The sequence below is a fragment of the Lotus japonicus genome, chromosome 2 (genome assembly GCF_012489685.1).
Source record: "Lotus japonicus ecotype B-129 chromosome 2, LjGifu_v1.2".
Taxonomy (NCBI): Eukaryota; Viridiplantae; Streptophyta; class Magnoliopsida; order Fabales; family Fabaceae; genus Lotus; species Lotus japonicus.
The window spans coordinates 25,769,030-25,792,832 of record NC_080042.1 but is presented as its reverse complement, the minus strand read 5'-3'; the positions used below and the strand labels follow the sequence as shown (position 1 = coordinate 25,792,832).

The 23,803-nt window shown below is 37.7% G+C and overlaps 1 protein-coding gene across 1 annotated transcript in view; it reads right to left on the bottom strand.

Annotated features, from left to right (window-relative positions):
- Positions 1 to 23,803, bottom strand: part of LOC130736275 (uncharacterized) — a 103,452-nt gene that overhangs the window by 71,542 nt on the left and 8,107 nt on the right. The window contains exons 5-10 of the mRNA XM_057588116.1: positions 21,362 to 21,423; positions 21,077 to 21,136; positions 20,815 to 20,895; positions 16,260 to 16,301; positions 15,563 to 15,721; positions 15,360 to 15,469 (exon numbers count right to left, since the gene is read on the bottom strand). Coding sequence (XP_057444099.1) covers positions 15,360 to 15,469; positions 15,563 to 15,721; positions 16,260 to 16,301; positions 20,815 to 20,895; positions 21,077 to 21,136; positions 21,362 to 21,423 — 514 coding nt within the window. The remainder of the gene's footprint in view (positions 1 to 15,359; positions 15,470 to 15,562; positions 15,722 to 16,259; positions 16,302 to 20,814; positions 20,896 to 21,076; positions 21,137 to 21,361; positions 21,424 to 23,803) is intronic.

Here is a 23,803-nt window from a genome sequence, read left to right as displayed (position 1 = left end):
GTGGGAAAGGAATTAGGAGTGGTTTTTAAAGGAGATGAGGAGCAATTGATACAAAGGCTGCATGAACAGGTTCGTGTAAATCATCCGGAGCTGCAGTAAGTCTGATTCTTTTGAAGGTCGTGTGCTCTGCAATTTTCTGTAATTTCTTTTTGTGGAACATGGGTAATTACTGGGTGACTTGGAATGTTCGAGGCATGGGCAGGGCAACAAAAAGGAGGGTAATTAAAAAGCATTTGTCTGCTGCTAAACTAGGGATAGTTCTGATCCAGGAAACAAAGGTGAGCTTGGAAGGAGAAAAATTAATTGATTCATGGCCGAGTTCGTTGGGTATGAGACACACAATGGTTCCTGCAATTGGTTCAGCAGGAGGATTAATTTCTCTATGGCGTGAATGCGAAGTGGAGGTAATACAGGTGCTCACTGGCCAACGCTATATTGTTTTATTGGTGAAACCACAGAGGTCAGAAGGATTGAGAGTGGTCAATGTTTATGGTCCTCATTCAGATGAAGAGCGATATGCTTTCTTTGTTCAATTATCAATCATGGTGGCTAAACATCGCGGGGGAGTTATTATGGGAGGTGATTTCAATGCAGTCCTGAAAGAAACTGAAAGAAAGGGGAGAGGTGTCTTGCGTTTAGGGGATATCGCTTTTCGTCAGTTTGTGGCAGATTCATGTTTGGTGGACCTTCCTATGCAACGAGGTTTGTATACTTGATCTTCCACACGAAATGATGGGTTGGGGAGTCGACTTGATAGATGGTTGCTGTCAGAGGATTTGCTTTTGTGCTTCAATAATTTTAACCAGTTTGCTTTTTAGAGTGGAGTATATCTGATCATAGACCAGTTGCACGAGCTTTTGGTTTGGATGATTTTGGCCCTAAACCTTCTTCAATCATTGGCTGCAGGAAGAGGGTTTTAATGAATTGGTGGAAGGGTGGTGGAATTCAATTGTGGTGGAGGGTTGGGGGGTTTTGTTTTAATGAAGAAGTTACAAGAATTGAAAGGAAAAATTAAAGAGTGGAATAAGGAGAGGGGCGTTTGGGGAGTTAAAAAGATTCATGAGTTGGAAGAAAAGGTGCATGTTGTGATGGTTCGGATGGAGGTGGAGGGGGTTACAGATGATCTGAGATTGGAACGCATTGCAATTATGGGAGACCTTTGGAAGGAGTATAGAGCGGAGGAAGCAGCATGGATTCAAAAATCAAGATTGAGGTGGGCAAGAGAGGGGGATAGGTGTACGTGATTCTATCATAGGGTGTGCAAGGTGAGGGAAGCAAAAAAGAACATTAATCGGCTGCGGTATCAGGGTAGAATTTTAGAAGAGCCTCAACAAATAAAAAATGCAGTGCGTAATCATTTCAAGAGCTTCTTTTCCCTCATTGTGGTTGACCGGCCAAGCATACAATTCCATAATATGAGGAAGGTTCGGGCAGATCAAAACCGATTCTTAGAGGCAAATTTTTCAGTTGAGGAAGTGCGTGAGGCGGTTCAGAATTGTGATGATCATAAGGCACCAGGCCCGGACGGTTACACTATGGATTTTTTCAAGCAGTTCTGGCCCCTTATCAAGGATGATGTGATGCGGTTTTTTGGGGAGTTCCATGCTAATGGCAGGTTAGTGAAAGGGCTGAGTTATGCGTTCATTACTTTAATACCCAAGGGTAATCACCAAGAGACCATGGTGGACTATAGGCCAATCAGTTTGATAGGAGGGGCTTATAAACTTTTGTCAAAAGTGTTAGCAAATAGATTGAGGGAAGTCATGCCTACAATTTTAACACAAAACCAATTTGCTTTCACAAAAGGGAGACAGATAGTGGATTGCAGTTTCATAGCAAATGAGATAGTTGATAGTCTGAATAAAAAAGATGGTGGGGGGTTTTTGTTGAAGATTGATTTTGCAAAGGCTTACGACAATGTGGAATGGGATTTTATGTTGGATATGATGAGAGAATTGGGCTTTGGAGAGAAATGGAGGACATGGATGCATAGTTGTGTCTCAACTGCAACTCTGGCTGTATTAGTAAATGGTTCTTCGACTGATTTTTTTCAGATACAAAAGGGATTGAGACAAGGGGATCCCTTGTCTCCATTGCTGTTCAATTTATGTGTAAACGGTATGTCATGTATGTTGAACTAGGCTTTGGAGGGGAGTTTTCCAGCTGGTGTGGATATGGGTGATGGGTTAAGAATAAACCACCTACAGTTCGCCGACGATGCATTGTTGTTTTGCGAGGGAGAGTTGAGACAGGGCAAGCGGCTTGCGCTGGTGTTGGAGACATTCTTGTTTGTTTCTGGGCTAAAGGTAAATTTCAGGAAATCATCTTTAATTGGGGTGAATGTCGAACAAGCTTTGGAGGAAAGGGCAACTAGCTTGCTTGGTTTTAACAGAGAGCAATTGCCTATTGTCTACTTGGGGTTGCCGCTTGGCAGGAAACCTTCAAATTTGGCTTTTTGGAGACCTGTCCTAGAAAAAATGGCGCTAAAGCTGGGGACATGGAGTTCAAAATATTTGTCATTAAGTGGCAGAATTGTCATGATTAAATCTGTTATTAGTGCCATTCCATTATATTACATGTCGGTGGCGTGGGAGGATATGTGCAAAGGTGTCCGGTTTGGGGGTATGGGATTAGGCTTTTTGGAATGGAAAAATAAAGCCTTGCTTTTAAAGTGGTTTTGGAGGTTTAGTAGAGAAAGGGGGGCCTTATGGAGAAGGGTGGTATGTGTAAAATTTGGGTTACATGAAGGTTTTGTAATGCCTATGATGGAAGGAATAAGAGGTAGTTCAGGGTCGTGTGTCTCTATGGGCTTGTTAGCTCTTTGGAGACAGCAGAATGAGATGGTGAGCGAGTTTTTTAACAGGCTTGCTTGCAAGGTTGGGAATGGTGAGAGCACTCGGTTCTGGGATGATGTGTGGATTGGGGACATGTGACCTTGCGTACTTTGTTTCCAAGAGTACATACGGTGGCCTTGAAGAAAGATGTTGTTGTGGCGGATATGGGGCAGCGGGTTGGAGGGAAATGGGAATGGAATTTGGAGTTTCGGAGGAGCTTTTTCGATTGGGAGTTGGAGGAGTATCAGAATTTCCTACAACTCATTCAGTTCGTGGTTTATAGAGATGATCATGATGTCGTCTACTGAAAAGGTGATGCAATGGGGGTTTATTCAGTGAAGGGTATCTGTTGTGCTTTGGAGGATAAATGGTATTGTGAGGCTGGGTGGGTGGTGTCGAAGCTTATTAGAAAGCTGGTGCCAGCAAAGGTGACTACTTTTATGTGGCAATTGCAGAGGAATAGGGTGGCAACAAAATCAAATTTAATGGCTCGCGGGATAATGCTACCTGACGCGGGGACTTGTGACTTGTGTGTGGATGATGTTGAGACTTTAGATCATTTGTTTCTCCATTGTAAATCTGTTTGGTTAGTGTGGTGTGCAATTATGCAGAGGGAAGGAGTTTGTTGGTTTATTCCACAGTCGATTAACGAATTGCTTCTCCAATGGGGTGATATTAGAGTAGTGTCTGATCGGGTTGTGTGGGATATGATACCTTTTGCGCTGGTATGGACGATATGGCTGGAACGAAATAAGGTGGCTTTCAATAACAAAGAGTTTTGTGGTCAAGACTTATGGGATCTGCATATTGCAAAAGTTGGGTGGTGGGTTAGGGCTTGGTGGAGAAACTGCCCTTACTCTGCTGTTCAATTTGCTCTAGGTCCACAACACATCACCTTGCCTAAGGCTGTAAAAGTTCGACAGCAACAACAATGGTGTGCGCCAGCGGAGCCGATTTTAAAATTTAATGTAGATGGCCTCTTTGGGTTCACCGGGAAAGAGTGGAGTGGGAGGGGTGCTGAGAAATCATAATGGGGTGGCAGTGGGGATGTTTGCTTTGGAAGTGGGTGAGATGTGGGCTTATGAGGCGGAGGTTCATGCAATTCACCAGGCCTTACTGTTTTGTCAAGAGTTTAATTTCAGAACAGTGATTTTGGAAAGTGATTCCACATTAGCGGTTGGGTGGGTTAATAATGGAGGAAGGAGGCCATGGAAGCTGTATCAAATTCTGGGGAAGATAGATCTTCTTATACCTTTGGTAAATTGTCTAGGCGTCAATCATGTCATGAGGGAATGTAATGAGGTTGCTGATGTATTAGCAAAGAGTGGGAGAGATGGGAGGCTACGGCTAAGGCAAGAGTGGGATGAAGGCATTCCTAATTTTGTTTGAAGAGGGGATATAGACCTGTATTTGTTCTGAAGGGTGAGGTTTTATTTTTAATATCTGTCTACTGATCTAGTCCTCATCTGATATCAGCATATTATTGTACTGCCTGTGATAAATTTAAGGGGGATAGTGGAATAGTTGAGTTATTGTTAAGGAGGGATTATTACTGGTTTTTATTACGACAGTGGGGTGGTTTTTTTTACTGATTTTCTTTTGTGATAAATAGGAGGGAATGTGTGTGAATTGTGATTGATTGGGTGGGGGTGTTTAATTGAGCTTGCTGTATCTGGTACTAGGCGTAATAGTGCTCTATTGGGGAGAAGGCTTGTTCTTTTTGTTTTATCTTTGCAGGTTGCTTAAAACACTTAAATCATGAGGTGAAGGATTGACAAGTGAAAGTATGGCACCATGGATATAGCATTTTGACTTGAGGTTTTGCTGCAAGCTAGTGATACAATGAATGAACCAGGGCTGTTGCTAAATTTTTTGGGCAGTGCATGTTGACAGATTGACAATGTAGTAGTTATGCTGTGGATGTAATTGTTCATACGGTCTTTGAGTTTTATGGTGGGGTATTGGTTATGTACTTTGTTGGTTTTGACCCCTTTGGGATTAGGGTACTCTTTTTCCTTACTATGATTTTTTCCCAATGAGTTTTTCTTAGTAAGGTTTTAATGAGGCCCTCTCTCAAAGTCTTCATGTGGTCATTGGGGGTTTTTTTTTTTTGTAGGTGTCATGAACATGTACATTGATGCTTGCCTATTTGTGGAGGCTTTTTATTAATATGTTATTCAGTTTTCAAAAAAAAAAATTAATTAGATGGCCTATTAAATGCTTACCCTTCAATAAAATTGCAAATATCAAATGAGTCATCCCAAAGTTTTCAAAAGTTGAATTAACATTTTCTTTTTGATTTATTTTATTCTTGGAAAAATGCTTGATACCTATCCTAGTGCTTGCCAAGTGTCAATACTTTCCATTTTCTAGGTTCTCTTTTATATTGTACTAGTATACCGGCCCGTGCCATGCATGGTAGATATTTTCTGAAATTTTGTAAAATTATTATGTTTGAAATAATTGTTGTAAAATTATACTTGAGCTATGATATATGTATAATTTAGAAATTCTGTTGTACTTGTTTTGTGGTTAAATACTATGTTATAATTTGTTTCCACTATGGTATTCAGCTGAGCAATGAAATAAATATATTGCAAATGAAAATTTACATTATAAGAACAATATCTTGAATACTATTTTATATTTGAGCAATGAAATAAATATATTGCAAATGAAAATTTAGATTATAAGAACAATATCTTGAATACTATTTATATTTGAGAATGATGACATATAACCAAGAATTTTGCCGGTGACTATTCTCTATAAAAAATGAAACAGTTGCTTCTTTTTTGTTGTTGTTTCACCATTCTAATTACATTTGCAAATAAATCGACCTTATGCCACATCTCGTTGAAGAATATTGTCAGCTTTGCTGAACATATACCAATTCCAAGGCTTGAGCAACCATGTCCTAAACACACAAACAAAATTGTAATGAATATTCTTAAATTTTACTACTATATACTATAACTTTCTATTTTGAAAATAGTATGCTCACCAACTGGATAATTATCACATTCCTTCAAGATAATGTCACAGGCACCATAATCTAAACACAGAAATAAGAAAGAGTATAATAAACACAATCAGTTTCAAGAATTACAAATTTTTATAAAATTTAAACTAATTGAAAAGAATATACATCAGACTTTACCTGATTAAATAATCCTAAACTATCAAAAACCTTGCAGACATTTTTGTGTACTTAGATATTTTTCCTTCTTCATCTAAGATTAAAATCTTCAAACCATTCTTTGTTTTTACTTTAGACCCACAACTACATATAATTAATCATATATAAAAACATGATTAGGAAGGAAGAGACTAACATTCGATAAAGACTGATCTTAACTTTTATTAATGAACATGGCAAAACATACAAATATTGGAAAAATGTCTTCTCTCTAACTTGAATGGAAAATCAAATGAACCCAATTCATTATTGGAATGAAGGTTTTATCACCAACATGTGTTCATGTGATCACAATAGCAGCAATCACGTTTTTGCCCAACCTGCTCACTATTAGCCTTGCACCATTACAGTCCTACTGATTGATCAATATTTCACAATAGCATAATTGGTTACCCAAATTTCAACTTCAAGATATCCTTCAATAATTCAGTTGTAAACCATTCACTTATCTCAAAATCCTTATCCGAAGGATATGGCGAATAAGAACCGGTAAAATATTCGTTCAAAAAAAAAGAACCGGTAAAATATCAAAATTTTCTTTCAAGATGATGAGATCATAAAAAGTAATAACATAAAAATAAAATGAAAATGTTGCATGCTTTGGATTTTCTTTACAAAGTTCCAACCTTTACTCCTTCATTTCATCCACCTCGCTCTAGAGAAAGTTTCACATGAGCCATAACAGTGAAAATTTATTGAGTTGGTTCAGTGCAATAGTGCAGCGCATTTTATAGTACAACACATTCAATAAAAACGTGGATTAAGGAATAAAGCAAATGGTGCTTCTGTTTTCTTTAAAGTAATATTGTTATCCTCGTTTATTACTTAAAATGAATCATCAAAAATAAAGGTATACATAAGAAAAAGGAGAAGAAATGGTTTGACTTTGCCTCATGAAAAACTCAGTAGCAATTTAAGAAGCAAAATCTAAAATCAAAGGGAAGAAGGTATACAATTAAATAGAAATTTTTAATAAGAATTCAAGGAAAGAAACCAAGTTATCATCCGATCTTCCAATTGAGAACTTTACTATGTCAATGAGCTCCCCCTCCAACTCAAAAACTCAATGCCATCATTAAAGTCATTGTGCGCAACTTCATAAATTTGAAAAATAATAATACTATTGCATGTTACAATCAAACTTGACCATATTATAAAAGTAAATAAAATAGTCAAAAATGACAAACATGTTCTCCATCCTGTTTTACATAAAAGTGAAAACAGATAAATAGTAACCAAACACCCTATTATATTAACTTTGCCTAAGAAATATAGAAAATAGTTCCAAATTATCTAATCTGTAATGTACAAAAACCAAACCCAAGAATAATATAAAAGCAAGCATCAGATATAAAAAAAAAGGCATCAAAATAAGCATTAGATTTATAAAAGTCTCTCTCAACGCATGAGAAAATGTGTTGATTTCAACAATCAGAGATTAGAGCAAGAAAACTTAAGAGATAACAACAACATGTGCAAGTCTCCTTTTTAATTTGGACTGCAAAGGAAAGTATATATATTGAGAGCTATAATAGGCCCCTAACATGAAACACATCAAACACATCTATTATCTAGCAGTGAACTCTAGCAGCACATACATCTTAATTATGTTTGATTCTATATGGAACTGTATAGGCAAAGACCAAACAATTTTGACATGAAAGTGATCTCCAAAAAGCCCCCTCAGGTTCATGGAGACATATTACATTTAATGTAAAAATTATCTTATGAGAAGAAATTGCAAACTTGAATATACCTCAAGTCCTCTAGTCCAACATTAAAACTTGATTAGACAAAAAACAGTGAACAGTAAAGGAAACCCCTAACTCCTGCACTTGGACTTTTCCATGGTCCCTGATAGCAACAGAAGAAAATAAATTTACTTCAGCAAATCATGGAACATAAATTCTTATGTTAAAATTCAAATAGCAAAATACATTTTCTTTCAGCTTCGTGCTTATGTTCCAAATTAATGTTCCTAAATCATTGTCTTACTCAATCAAGAACTATAATCATTCAATCCTCTTGCTTCTCTATATAACTTCCACTAACCATTCTGCATTATCCCTAATACCCATAATCTTGCTGAATAAAGAACCATAATCATTCAAAGAAAATCCATTCAGTTAAGTGAATCCTAATGTTATTTTTCAATTCACTGACCCAAAGAATGTATCACTTCCTACTAACCCAAAGAATGTATCACTTCCTCCTCTTTAGCTAATGTCACATGAAATAAGTTCAAATTAAAATGGGTTGCAGAGAAAAGGAACACCAGCGAACAAAATATATTTAAAACACAGATAAAATAACAGAGAACCACTTTTCTCATCTCCACCACCCATCAACCCATCAATAACATTATCTAGCTAAATCCATTTATTTCAATTCAAAAGAAGCTAGAATCAGATAAGATGAGGAAAAGAAAGAGGAACACATACTTTCAGAAACAAGTAAAAACGGATACATCCTATCAGCATAGTGTAGCGTCCCAAAGTCCCCTCGCACACGGTCATTGCCTCGAATCGTTGCGGCCTTACCCTTTATCATTAAGCCTCACCCTGTGAAAAAAAAATCATGATTAAAAGGTGTGGATAAGAATGGTAAAGACAGCCTCGCAATTATATAGTAGAGAAGCACATAGTAGAATTATTACTCCGATACGGTCATTGTTTTCTACCTTATACGCTAGGATTAGTTGGAGGGGGAAGTGATCAGTTGCAAAACAACTCCATCAACTCATCTCTATTTATAGTACGCCAAGGAAAGTTACAAAGTTGCATGCAAAGTACATAAGATGATACTCTTAGATCAGAAAGCAAAGAGAAGAAAAATAGAGCAAGCTTCACAAACCCACCCAGATCTTCCTTACTATGAACTGATGTCCTCTGCAGGTTCCATGTCCAATCACCGTTGCCAAATCCAAAGAAATCCCCTTCCGCCACCTTCATCTCCCCATCCAACTTTGTCCTCAAGAAATCCTGCCAGCCATCCCTCCAAAAATAAGTATTAATCAACAAAAAATAGATGAAAACAAATGTTCGAGAAGACAGAGGAAAAAAAACTGAATTAAGAGAAAAAAATAGATAACAGGGATGATGAAGAAGATATTCTTTGATGAACAAATTTGACGTACTTGTAATTGCTCCTTTTAATGCGATATAGAAGGAAAGATTTTGCTCAGATGATTAGATTGAATGAAGTTGAGAGCTGAACATCAAGCCCTTCAAAGCTTCACTGTTTATAGGAATCAAGTAAAAATAACGTGCTTGAAACTGGTTGAACAATACATGAAGACAGAGTATGATTCATAGGAGATATCATGGCAAACACATGGCTAGGGCACGCATGTTGAAGAAAAAGTCTGTACCACCTTCTTGAAATTCACGAATAAGTAACCAAAAACACACGTTTGCACTACAGTTGAATGATGACAAATTTCGATTGGCTGCCATGGACGGTTGGAGATAAATTAGGAAATAATAACCTAAACCTAGTTTTAAAAAGCTATTAGATTAACGAGATCCCAAACCCAGAAGCCGAAGAGGAATTTATCAAAAGGGTGAGACAGGGTGTTAGCCGAGTATCCAAGCTCAAATCCTTGGAAAATTTGGAATTGGGCTGTGCCAGGCCAGGTGAGGTTAAGAGAAAGAGGGGGAGGAAACCAAAATCGATTGTTGGACCCTCAATTTTGTGTGAGATTCAGGATTCAGAAGCGATTGACTCAGGGTTTGCTGAACTTCAAGAAACTGCTGCCAGAAACGGTGCTGGTGCTTATTTTACCAGAGAAACAAAGGTCTGGATGCTTGGGAAATCTGTGGGTCTTTCTTACCCAGGTAGTGATGAGCAAGCTATCAGAGGTTTAGCTGAAGAACTCGAGGAAGATTCACAGTCCCCCCGAGTTAGGTAATCAATGGGCCGCGTGAGAAGATGGAGCTCCTGGAATGTTAGGGGGCTTTGCAGTGCAGAAAAAAGAAGGGAGGTGAAGGAAGTATTGAAGAAAGCGAAGGTAGAAATAATAATGTTGCAGGAAACCAAGTTGGGTGACAATAGATATAGTACTGGTGAGCTTTTTGCTAAATCTTTTAAGCTCTGCCATGCTGAGGTTGCTGCATCTGGATCAGCTGGTGGATTACTATCTTGTTGGGATTCATATACTTTCAATGTGGTGGATGTGATTCTTGATCGTAGGTTCATTCTGTTAATAGCTAATGTGCCTTTCCTATCCTCTACTGTTGTGATTGGTAATGTTTATTGCCCCAATTCTGTGGCAGACCGTAGAGACACTTTTAGTAAGCTCTCTGATGAAATTAGCAGACTTGGCTACGGATGTTTTCTGGGTGGTGACTTTAACAGTACCCTCAACCCTGGAGAAAGAAGAGGTCAAGCTGATGAAACTGATAGTAATTTTTGGGACTTTGCTATAGGTCTAAATCTATTAGATTCACCCTTAGCCAATGTAGAGTTTACTTGGTTTAGCTCACGTAATGGTGGAATCTGGAGCCGTATTGACCGCTGGTTAATTAGTGAGGACATACTACGAGAACTAGAAGGTGTTAATCAATCTGCAGAATGTTGGGGATTGTCCGATCATAGAGCTATAACCCTGGAGATGGGGGCAGTTTATTTTGGCCCCAAACCCTTTAGATTTTACAATTATGGGATGCTGGAAGATGATTTTAATGATCTTGTGAAATCATGGTGGAATTCACCCTTAGTAGCGGGGTGGGCTGGAGCATCACTGCACGAGAGGCTGAAATCTCTGAAGAATGAGATCAAAAAGTGGAAGGGGAGCAAGGGGTCAGGATTAACAGAAAGGATCTCCATCCTAGAAGGAGAGCTCCAAGTTATTATGGAGCAGATGTTGAATGATGGGGTTTCCCCTTCTTTACGACTGAAAAGGATGAAAGTCTTGAATGATCTTTGGCAAGCCTTCAGACTAGAGGAGAGGAGATGGAGACAGAAATCTCGCTCTAGATGGGCCAAAGAAGGTGACAGGAATTCTGCCTTCTTTCACAGGCAGTGTAAGGTAAGGGTTGCTAAACAGAATATCTCTAGATTATCGGTTAACAATTCTGTTCTGGAGGATGCAGCTGCAATTAAACAGGCCATATTTCACCACTTCAAATCCTTCTTCACTTGCCAAAACAGAACTAGACCAAGAATTGTATGTCAGAACATCAATAAACTCTCTCAAATTGACCAAGAGGAATTAGAACAAGCCTTCACAGAGGAGGAAATTTGGTCTATGATTAAATCTATTGATGGGGACAAAGCACTGGGCCCCGATGGGTTTAATGTGAGCTTTTTTCAGAAATACTGGGAGTTAGTAAGAGGAGATGTCTGTAGATTATTTGATGAATTTCACCATTCGGGAAAGATCTCTAGGGGAATGAACGCAGCCTTTATAACGTTGATCCCAAAGAAGGAGAACCCCCAATCTCTTTCACATTACAGACCGATAAGCTTAATTGGAAGCATTTACAAACTCATAGCAAAGGTGTTAGCATCAAGATTACAGAAGGTAATGCCGAAATTGATCACAAGCAATCAATTTGCTTTCACCAGAGGAAGACAGATCGCAGACTGTATTTTAATGGCTAATGAGATAGTGGATTTTCTAAAGAAGAGAAAAGAAGGTGGCTTGGTGCTAAAAGTAGATTTAGCAAAAGCTTATGACCAAGTTGATTGGAACTATATGATCAGTGTCCTCCAAGAGATGAACTTTGGTGGTAAATGGGTAACTTGGATGAAGAATTGCATTTCTTCAGCGTCTCTTGCGGTCCTGGTGAACGGCTCCCCCACTGATTTCTTCTCAATTGAAAAAGGTTTGCGCCAAGGGGACCCCCTTTCCCCACTCTTGTTTAATTTGTGCATTAATGGTCTTTCTTGCCTCTTGAATCAGTTTTTGGGGGGAGACAACTACTGTGGTGTGAAAATTAGCCAAAGCCTTACTGTAAATCATTTACTCTTCGCTGATGATACTCTCCTTGTGTGTGATAACAATGAAGGGCAGCTTGAAACATTATGCAATGTGCTGACATCCTTCTTGTCTGCTTCGGGGCTTAAAGTAAATTACCAGATATCTGTACTAATTGGTGTTAATGTCCAAGATGCTAAAGTTGCAAGGTTGGCTAATCTATTTGGATGGAGTGTTGGTTCCATCCCGATCATATATCTAGGCGCTCCTCTTGGTGGCAATCCGAGGCGATTGGAGTTCTGGAAACCAATGTTGGAGAATTTAAAAGATAAGGCAAGAACATATAACTCTAAATTTATTTCTCTTAGTGGAAGATTGGTTTTGACAAAATCAGTTCTCTTCTCCAACCCTCTGTATTTGATGGCCATTTTTAAGGCCCCGAATGGAGTGCTAGAGGAGGTAGAAAAGGTGTGTAGAGCCTTCATTTGGGGTCGTGTTGAGGGGTGTGGGAGGATCAATTGGATAGGATGGGAACAAATCTGTATCAACAAAAAAGCTGGGGGGTTAGGGCTCGGTTTCATTGAATGGAAAAATCGAGCCCTTTTGTTGAAATGGGCCTGGCGTTATGGAAAAGAAACCCAAAGTCTATGGCGTAATCTTATTGCTGAGAAGTACAGCCATGATGCTTTTTCTTTGTTCTAGCATAAAGAGGTTGTAAATTCATCTTCATGGTCTAGGATTGTCCAAGACATTATGCGTGTTTTACTGGATGATCATTTACTATCTTATGGGTTCAGAGAAAATTTAATGGTTGTTGTTGGAGATGGTAAAAGAGTAAGTTTCTGGGATGATCCTTGGGCTGCGGGTGAATCTCTCCATAATTTATTTCCCAGGCTGTTTGCTATGACTGTCAATCCAAAAGCTAAGCTTGCAGATGTAGGAAATTTCTGTAATGGAAAATGGACATGGACTTTCTCTTTTCGTAGACATCTATTTTGTTGGGAAGCAGAAATCTTTACTGAATTTCAGGCTATGATAAACGGGATCATTCCCGCTCCTGATAGAGAAGATGCACTAGTTTGGTGCCTCAATCAGAATGGGGTTTTCTCAGTTAAGGATATCTGTAATTGGGTTGAAGGACAAACTCATCATCAAGTAAATTGTCATGCTCCAAAAGTAATATCAAAAATCCTTCCCCCCAAGGTCTCTCTTTTCGTGTGGCAGGCTAGGAAAAACAGAATTGCAACAAAGGCCAACCTTTTGCTCAGAGGGATTGATCTCAATGGTGCAAATTTTTGTGTTATATGCAACCAGGTGTGTGAATCTTGCTCTCATTTGTTTTTACATTGCCTTCAAATATGGTCCTTATGGTGTGAGATTGTTTCTCGTGAGGGTTTTCTCTGGGTCATGCCATCTTCTTTATCTGAACTGTTTCTGGAATGGGATAATCTCCCACATATGTCTGATGAAATCTTATGGAAGTTGTCCCCATTTGCGCTTCTATGGTCAATTTGGATCGAAAGAAATAATTCGTGCTTCAATTTGAAATTTTTTAGCAGCTTAGAGGTATGGGATTCTCACTTAATGCGCATTGGTTGGTGGAGTTACGATCTGTTACATCAGAATGCATATAGTATTGATCAACTTGCTAGAAATTTTGTTCACATTAAATTCACTCCAAAACATCAGAGGACGCGTGTGGCTTGCTGGGCTCCTCCTGAGGTGGGTATAATTAAGGCTAATGTGGACGGATCAGCTAGAGGATCCCCGGGTCATTGTGGGATTGGGGGCATCTTGCGAAATAGTGAGAATGAAATTCTGGGTTTCTTTTCAAAAAATCTGGGGGAGGGTTTTGCATTTGAAGCAGAAGTTTGGGCTATCCATGAAGTTCTCCATTTATGTTCTGTGAGACAAATCAGATTTTTAATTATTGAAAGCGACTCCTCTCTTGCTGTAGGTTGGGTGAACAACAGGAATAATAGACCTTGGAAACTTAGTAATGTTCTAAACCAAATTGATGTCTGGTTGGTGGAAGTGAAATGTTTGAAAGTAAATCATATTTTCAGAGAAGCTAATGCCGAAGCTGACAGATTAGCCAAAAGAGGCGCTGATTCTTCTTCCGATCTTCTGTACTTTAGAGAATCCCTTTAATTTTGTAAGGAGTTTTTTCTTTTCTTTACCAGCTTTCATGTATTAATTACCCTATGCATTGTGATTTAGGCTGGTTGTGGGTGGTGAAACCTATTTACAGTGTTTATGGGCTACGGTTTCTTCTTGCAGCAGGCCCTTGGTCTAGTACTCTTTTTCCTCTCTTGGATTTTTTCCCACTGGGTTTTCCCTTGAGAGGTTTTGATGAGGTTGTCCTTGTGGCTTTTTGCTGGTGCTTGGTAGCTCTTTTTGTATGTTTCGCCTACTATGGGAGGGATGTTCCCATATGCTTTTATTTTATCAATAATAACTATACTGTTTGTTCTAAAAAAAAAAAGCTATTATTATTTTATTTTTAAATACAGCCTGGATATATTGAACCCATGCTGTTTTTTATTTTCAAATATAGCCTGGATGAAGACAGATTTTTTTTTTAAAAATCAATTTCCACAAATCTTTCAAAAAACAAATTCCACAATAAAACATACTTTTTGAATTGATTTATAATCTTTAATACTTTTTTAATACTAAAAAAAATTTTCCATCAAAAGAAAATACTAAAAAAAATATAATCTTGTCAATAAAGTAACTCTTTAATGCAATATATTTATTCTTTAAAAAAAAATGACTTCTAAATTGTCAATCAAATTAACGGTAAATGCAATAAATTTTTATATGCAATGAATTGTCAACCAGTTTTAATGACCTTATATTATTATTGAGTTTGTTTTAAATTTTTATATATAATAATAGGAACAAATGCTACAGTTTTTTTAAAAAAAAATTGAATCCACGAATCAATTAGTATTCAACTTAAGAAAAAGAACGTCTATCATAACCTTTCAATTGCTTTGTTTTTAATAAATATAAATAAATGACCTTATATTACAACACATGCTGATTTCTTTTTCAAATATAGCCTGGATGATGACAGATTTTTTTTTCAAACAACACACGTTGATTGGCTCCCATGGACTGTTAGAGATAAAGTAGAGAATGATAACCTACACCTTGATTTAAAAAGTTGTTTATTATTTTATTTTATTTTTAAATACAGCCCTGAAAACATTGCAACACATGCTGAAGCTACCAAGTGTCCAGCTCCAATCTTTGCTAAAAATAGTAATCAGAATTTCTTTTAGAATTTTTTTTAATGTTTATGCATACGTGGGCGCAAGATTGGGGGTGGTTCCAATAGTATGATGTGGCAAACTTTTCTTCTAATGGGTTCTCTTTTTATTTATATTGAGATTTAGATGGTGGTTCCTCTTCTTCAACATGTTCTAATTGATACTCTGCTAGATCAGCCAATAGAAGCACGGCCTTCCTCCGTAGTCTGACATCAACACTAGCATTCCTCAAAATATCCTAGAAACTTACCAGTGTCAATTACCAATGCTACAATGTAATACAAAATAATAATAATAATATCAACAACAATGTTAGTAATAGATAGGTCACCTGAAGCATTGAACCTCCAGCTTCAGCATAGAACAATGCCTGACTAGCTAAGTTATTCAGAATCAAAGCTGAAACAGTATATAATGCTTTATTCGCTTCTTCTGTGGAATCAGATTTTACCATAATAATCAACCTCGAGAGTACTCCGAGTTCCAACACCTTCCACAGTTGAAATTTGGTAGTATCTGTATTACTATATAGTTTAGTCACCATCAATGCTTAAGAACTTATGTTAGGAAACCACCTATTACAAAGATTTATATTCGGAAGGAGCACATAGGCGTAATCAATTAGAAATGAATGATTAATGGAGAAGATTACATTTGCATGAGAGGCAATCAGGGGGAATTGGATGATTTGTGTAACATATTTCCAGAAAGGCAATCAATGGGAATGGGGGGGGGGGGGGTTATAATTGACCTGTATGGCTACAGGAAAGCAGATGGAGAGGAGACAGAGACGAGAAAATAAGTAGGGGATATGATGGTGGTAGAGACTGAGAGATATTAGGGTCTCTCGAATACCATATGTTATGTTTTTACAGCTTCAATCTTTCTCATTCATCTGCCACACTGGTATTGATAGCATAATGGTACCGATATTGTCCAGGGAGTACTACATTAGATTTAATTCAACTAGGAGTCTTTGGATTCAGTTTCTAACAACATCCTAAATTTCCATCAATGAAACACCATACCTGTTGCTGTACAATTGGATTATTTTTGCTAGCTTTCCCGCACTATTATACAGGAAATATCAGTTCCAAGTTCCAAAACCTTGAAGCAAAAGCAGATGAGCATTCTTAAATCTTAACTAATGATACTTCTTAAGGTATATAAAGAACTTCACCGTCATATTACAAAAAGTAGTTGGGCAAGTGACGCATGAAAAGAAAGCACACATCATTATCTGTTCTTGACATATCATACTATCCATTAAACACTACAAAAAAAAAAAAGGCATTTTGTGGCGCTTCTGGAAGCATTTTGCGGCTTAAAAGCGCCGTAGGGTCGGTAATTCATTTCGCCTCTGTTTCTAACCGCTGCAAAGTTCTATAGTAATTTTTAAAATATTTTCTATTTAATTACGAATTGCGTAAAATAGATTTTCAATTTTTTTTAAAAGTCAAATTATATATTCAATCAATAAATAAAATGAAGAAAATGTACAAGAAATGCCTAAATATATAGAATTAATAAAAAAAGATAATTTTTAAATATTGAGACGACAAAAGAGTAATGTAAATTAGTATACACACCCGGTCCTTACAAAATTGATCATATGAGTAATGCTATATGGTACGAGAGAATATGTACGACTAGTGCACGAGTGTAGTTTAGTGGCCGTTTTAAACCTCCACAAAATTACAACTGTAAAAAAAAACAAAGCTACGGTTTCTGGCGGTTTAAAACCGCCAGAAATTGCTTCGTGCGTGGTGCACAAGGCCCAAGGTCGTGCCCCACATCATTTTCCTATACACAGGGGTAGTGTAGAGTAAAATACAGTGACATCTCTATAGTAAGACCATGAGCAATGGTTCAACAAAAAATGTTTTGTTTACCCCTTCTCAACCCCACTTTTTCTCTTCCCAACACTCCACATCATCTTCTCTCTCCAATTCAACACACTCTCAACAATTACCCACTCCAATGGTTTTCTCTCTCAACACCCTACCCCACCACTCACCCTACCCCACCACTTTTTTATTTCATATTTTTATTTAATTTTATATTTTTGTTTTTATTATTTACATAAAATTACAATTATTATTTTAAATTAAATTAAATAATAAACACTTAACAAATTAATTTTTTTTTAATATAGACAATAATTTATTTTATTTCCTTAACTTAAAAATGGAAGACAACAAACTAAGCACACAATAATTTATTTTATTTTCTTAACTTAAAATGCAAGACAACAAACTAAGCACACAACACACAAATAACGTAATTAGTACGATACAAATCATCTTCCATCACGAAGCATTTGCAAACTTTGTCCATATGTGCTTCACTAGATATGCTTGCAGTTCGTGATGAACGCTCGAATCACGCAACTCGGATCTAGCACGCACATGATTTGCAAAAGCGGGTAACACCTCGGTCGAGTATGGTTGCGGTGTACTAGATCCACCTTCCCCAGATTGCTCAAAATCGGTCCAACGTTGAGCATATGAATCTCGTTCATCCTCAACAATCATATTATGTAATATGATGCATGACCTCATAATGATACCCAAATCAGCTATGTCCCACAAACGAGTTGGTTCACGGATGATTTTAAAACGTGCTTGAAGCACTCCAAATGCACGTTCGATGTCCTTCCGACATCCCTCCTGAACTTGTGCAAACAACTTATCGGGTTCACTTTGAGGAAGTCTAATCGATTTGACGAAAGATGGATAAGAAGGGTAGATACCATCAGCTAGATAGTATGCCATATTATAGGGACGTTGATTCACAAAGAAATTCACATTTGGAGCCTTTCCCTGTTCCATGTCATCAAACACTGGTGACCGATCTAGAACGTTTATGTCGTTCAACGTTCCCGGACATCCAAAAAAGGCATGCCAGATCCATAGATCATGAGATGCAATTGCTTCAAGAATAACCGTTGTGGTTCCATTATCCCCTCTAGTAAATTGACCTTCCCATGCTTTAGGACAATTTTTCCACTCCCAGTGCATGCAGTCAATACTCCCGATCATGCCTGGGAACCCCCGCATTTCACTAACATGTAGTATTTTTTGCAGGTCATCTTCGGTTGGTGCTCTAAGGTACTCGTGCTCATACAATCGTATGATTCCTTTACAGAATCTACGTAAACACTCCAGTGCTGTAGTACCTCCGATTTTGATGTACTCATCGACTGCATCTGCTGCCACACCATATGCTAACATTCACATTGTTGTTGTACATTTTGCCAAGGGTGATATTCCTTCTTTATAGGCACCACTGACAAATTTGACCGAATACAGACAAATACTCGATTGAAATTAATTCCCAAATAGCTCTTGGGACAACTTTTTCAACAGCTCTTTCTTATGGTCATCGAGGTTCTCTTCGGAAGTTAGCTTTAGATACAAATTGGTTTTCATCAATTGGTTAGTCTCTTCTTGCACCGATGCTATCTTCTCCAATCGTACAAGCTCTTTCTGCTTGAAATTTTCGTATTTATCCCAACCCCAACCTTTGTCCTCCTCCAAGGGAGCTTCTCTACTTTTCTTTTTATTCTTTCTTTTAGCTGCCTCCCTATCGATTGGACGAGGAATTGATCCTATAGAGGTTGAGCCACATGCATCACTGTCGTGAGATCTCTTAGATCCACTACTTGCTGAGCCACTATTTCCTCCTACTGGACTACAAAAACGTGGCAAATCACGGAGTTGCATCCATTCTTCCATCAAAGTAAATTGAACATTCTTCCCACAGGCGAATAATTCCCGCGCTTTTGCCAAAACATCATTATCCGACCAACCGCTTGCTTGCTGACGCTTAGCGACATCATAAGCGCCAATCCATTTACCCAGTATTTTGTTCATATAATTCCAGCGGTTTCGACATGTAATTCCATCACGCGAAGGATCGAATGAGCAATGCTCATTACAATACTCAGCAATATCTCTCCAAAATGTTTCTCCTTTCTGGTTTTTCCCTACAACACTGCTTGTTCCACAGTTAATCCACCCACTAATTAGCACCAAATTTTGTGCAGTGCTCCATGCTGGTGAGTGGGTTTTCTTGCTCTTAGGAGTTGTATCCTCTTGATTTGGAGTAAATTGATTAGCAGCTGTCATGCCACCAAGAGTCATTTGTGTTGAAAATTCGGGAAATTCAGGTGCATCAACACTTGGAAAATTTTCATTCACCATTGCCATATAACCACTAGACGGGGGTGTTTGAGATGGATATCTCATAGAGGGATGAAAGGATGACTGGTTGGAATTTGGTGCAAAATTGTTGGGATTTTGAGAACGTGGGTAGGAAAATTGACTTGAATCTTGATAATTGTTGGGATTTTGAGGACGTGGGTAGGAAAATTGATTTGAATCTTCATAATTGTTGCGATTTTGAGAACGTGAGTAGAAATATTGATTTGAATCTTGATAATCGTTGAGATTTTGATGACGTTGGTTGGGAAAATGATTTGGATCTGGATAATTGTTGAGATTTTGGTAGTTATTTGGGTAGTTAGAAGAATTCTGGGTGTTGTAATGGTGATTTTTGGGATCCATTTCAAAACAAAGGCTAATAGAAAGATAATAAGATGGTGAGAGAGATAATAAGATGGTGAAAAACTTGGTTTTTTTTTTTCTGTGTCCAAATCAAACGAACCAAGTCTCTATTGCGAACCAGTCAGAAAGTGACACGTGTCAAAGCAAAAAAAAAAGGATTCTCTCTCCTGCAGACAAGGCGCGTGTCTGCGCGTGTCATGCACGCGCCTGACGGTGGCCACTGGCCTCGCGCCACGTGGCACACCGCAGGCAATCCAACAATGTTGAACATTTTCAACATTTTTCCTCTCTCTCATCACTCTCAACAATCTTCAACAACCATTACAACCTATCAACAATCTTCAATAATTTTCAACACCCAATTTCATCAACCATTGTAAATGGTCTAAAATATACCAGGTTATCTTTCATCCATGGTTGATTCAATAAGTGCAGCTTCTTCTTCCTGCAGGGGCACAAAATAAAATGGAAATGAGCATGGTGAAACATAATATCAAAAGAAGTGATCACTTGGAAGAATGGAGCCACATACCACCAAGGCATTAAATTCAGTCTCTTGATCTATGGCGTTTATGACAATAGGATCTTCAAGCAGGGTCTGTTCAAAAACTTAGCCATTAGCAACCTCAAGCTATGTGTGTACAAGCAACAAAAGATGAAACTTAAAATCATTGTGGTTAAGTAATGGACATTATTATTAGAGTGAATGCCACAACCAGAAAATAGTAAGGTTGCTAAAATTTGAAAACCATTGCTTGAAAGTGGCATTCTGACCTTTAAGAATAAATGGGTAAAATGCAGAAAATAGGAGCCAGCTTTATATTGAATATAAGATTAGAACTACAAAAGGAAATTGTGCACAAACTCTACGTCCTATCTATCCACCTCTCCAGACACAATATCTCGAGTACCTATGATGGTGACCACATCTGCTGGGGCTCTGGACAATCCCCGTACCGCCAAGGGGGAGGACTCGTTGGACAAACTCTATAGACTCCGTGCAGATCTAGCTCACAGGGGAGTCAGATCCCGGTCCTTTTGTCGTTGGTGATAGCTTACTTACATCATCAGCAATTTGCAATATCCATTTCTCATCCTGCAGAGTAAACGGCCTAATTAAATACCATTATGTATTTTACTATGGCAATTACAAACTCAATAAATGATCTTTGACACTATATTCACACTGGTATAAGAGAGTAAAGGGTCTCAAGTATATGGAATGCTTCCACTGTTCCGCAGTATAGTAGTTTCTCTATGAAGCTTTACCAGCTTACCTTCAAAGCGACAAAAAAAAGTGGATCTGATGGTGTGTAAATCATGTAGCGAGCACCTTCCTGCAACAAAAGGACTACAAATTAGTGCACAATCCATAGCTCTCTGAGGATTGTAATAGGCCAAAGGTTCCTTTATCAATCTTCCAAGTTCTATGTTTTAAACATAGGATAGGACAAATGAACAAAATATACATCTACACCTATTGTTATATTAAAATCAAAACCTATTGAAAAGAAACAAAAAAATACAAAAACACATTGTGTCAATGAAGGTAATAAAATTACCAGATTAAAATGTGTAATTTCTAGACCTTCAGTTGGCAAGCCATCCACTCCTCTCTCATCGTCTGCAAAATGGTAAAAACACAATGCATTACACTTGTCGCATAAAATTCAAACAGTTGTGCATTAGATTACCGCTTTAGGAGTAACTTGTAAATAGAATGTGTTCATCAATCATCATCATCATAAAATTGCATGGTAGAGACAAAGTCACAAAGTTGGACAATAAATTGATAGGAGCTTCCTATAGATTAACCTTTTATTTGATCTGTTAAATCGGATAAGACATGGGCTATGGGAAAATGAAAATTATGCATTAATCGTAAAAAGTGTTTGGGGTCTATATATCAAAACCAGAAATGCAAGATACAATCAAGTGAAATAATATGTATATATGACTTGTCTTTAGGATTTCTATTTTTGGTCAATGCATTGTCTCATTCTAAATAAGCAGAGACTCATGGTCCACAACTTGCCCATGAAATTAGAATAAGGGAGAAATAGCAATCCAATGTCAGTACATACAAATTCCAATTCTGCAGTATGATATACATTACTTTAGGCAAAAGTTAAAATAGCACTATGATACTAATAGACAGATAAAAAAAAGGTTTGCATTCATAATATATGTGAGCAGCAACCAACCAAATGTCACTAAAATAACTAAGAAAATTCATTTTCCTTAACAAAAAGATATCCAGTTCCCAACAAAAAGCAAAGCATCACTTAACAAAAAGATTAAATAGCTTATTTCATGAGTATCAGAGCTTGTAATTTGTATGTTATTAGTGAAAAAAAAAATTCTGATAACATTCATATCTGTCAAATCTTTGATTCACTTTCCTTCAGGGGTATGTGGACAATATGCAAACAATACTTAAGGACAAAAACTGGAAAGTTCGAACCACAATATGTTGGGGCCAAAGAGACCGCTGGTTGAGCTACGATGGAGTGGAAGATTTCTGCAAGGATTCCAACCATACACTTTTTGAGGTTCCAATGGTAAAATTCTTTAGATTCCCTTTGCCCATTCTTGTTAGTTTTTAGTAGTAACATACTAACATTTCTTCCATGCTTACCACATTTTGTAGAGAAAGTATGCCAAAAATACATTTTCAGGGAAGTAGGTTTGTTGAATGCAAAGTTTGTTAACACTCCTACGGGTTTAGATACTAACATGTGCCAAATACATTTTGTGCCTAGAAGGTTTCTTGCAGAAGCCATTAATTATGAAAGGACCAAGTACAAAGATTGATAACCATATTATCATAAAAGAGATTCATTTAAGGGAGATTAGTACTGATTTTGTGAACTTCAAATAGGTAGCCAATAGTCAACTGTAATTAATACTAATTAGCAGTGATGACTATCTCATTGATTGGATTTAATTAAGCCATAAGTGCTCCCTTGTTTGTATTGTTTCTTTACTGTATATATTACTAACTATGAAGATTCTGCTAATTAGCAGTGAAGATTCTGCTAATTAGCAGTGAAGATTCTGCTATATTACTTTCAATGGAGTAGCATGAACATTGAACAGTAATGTCACTATGGTTCCAAAAACAGCAACCCAACATTTAATTTGAATTGACCCTATGATCCTCCGTCAAGGATTCCAACCATACACCAGAGTTTTATACTAACTAAAGCTATGAAAAAACAATGAGAAAACAAAAATTTATCACCATAATCCTCTATAATTCACAGCTTAATCATAAACACCAGAGTTTTCTAGAAACATAACATCGCATTCAACCATCCAAATTGAAATTGCACATCTGAGAAGAAATTGAAACTGAGAACTAGGTGCTTATCTTCAATCAAAGCTACAACGAGAAGAAACTGAAACCCAAGATGAAAATCTGAGAGTGAGAACCGAGAGCACAAACACCAGTTTTGATGAGAATGTGGAAATCTGAAACCTAAAACCCCTAATTCCTAACCAAAACAAACAGATCCAAATCAAAAACCTGAAATCTAAGACCTAAAATCCCTAATTCCTGATCAATTCGCGAGATGAAACGAAGTGCTTACCTTCAATCAATGACTGAGCTTCAATCTGGAACGCAATTTACGTTAGCTTTGCTTCTGAGGTGTTCGCCATCGCTGAGAGAGGTGTGAAGAATTACGATGCTGTGAGAGGTGAAGAATCACGATGCTGAGAGAGGAGTGAAGAATCACGATTTTGAGAAGAATCGCGATGCTGAGAGAGGTGAAGGTGTGGTGGGTATTTCCTGAGATGAAAAAACGCGATCTGAAATTGCTTCTGTGGTGGGTTCAGGTGAGGTGGGTTTATTTTAGGTTTTCCTGATTTAATCATTCTGCGGCGCCTGGTTGAACCGCCTCTGAAATAACCGCAGCAAAATTGTACGAAAACTGCGGCGGCTGGCATAACCGCCTGAAAAAGTGCCTCAAGTTTACATTTTGCGGCGGTTTTTGCGTAAC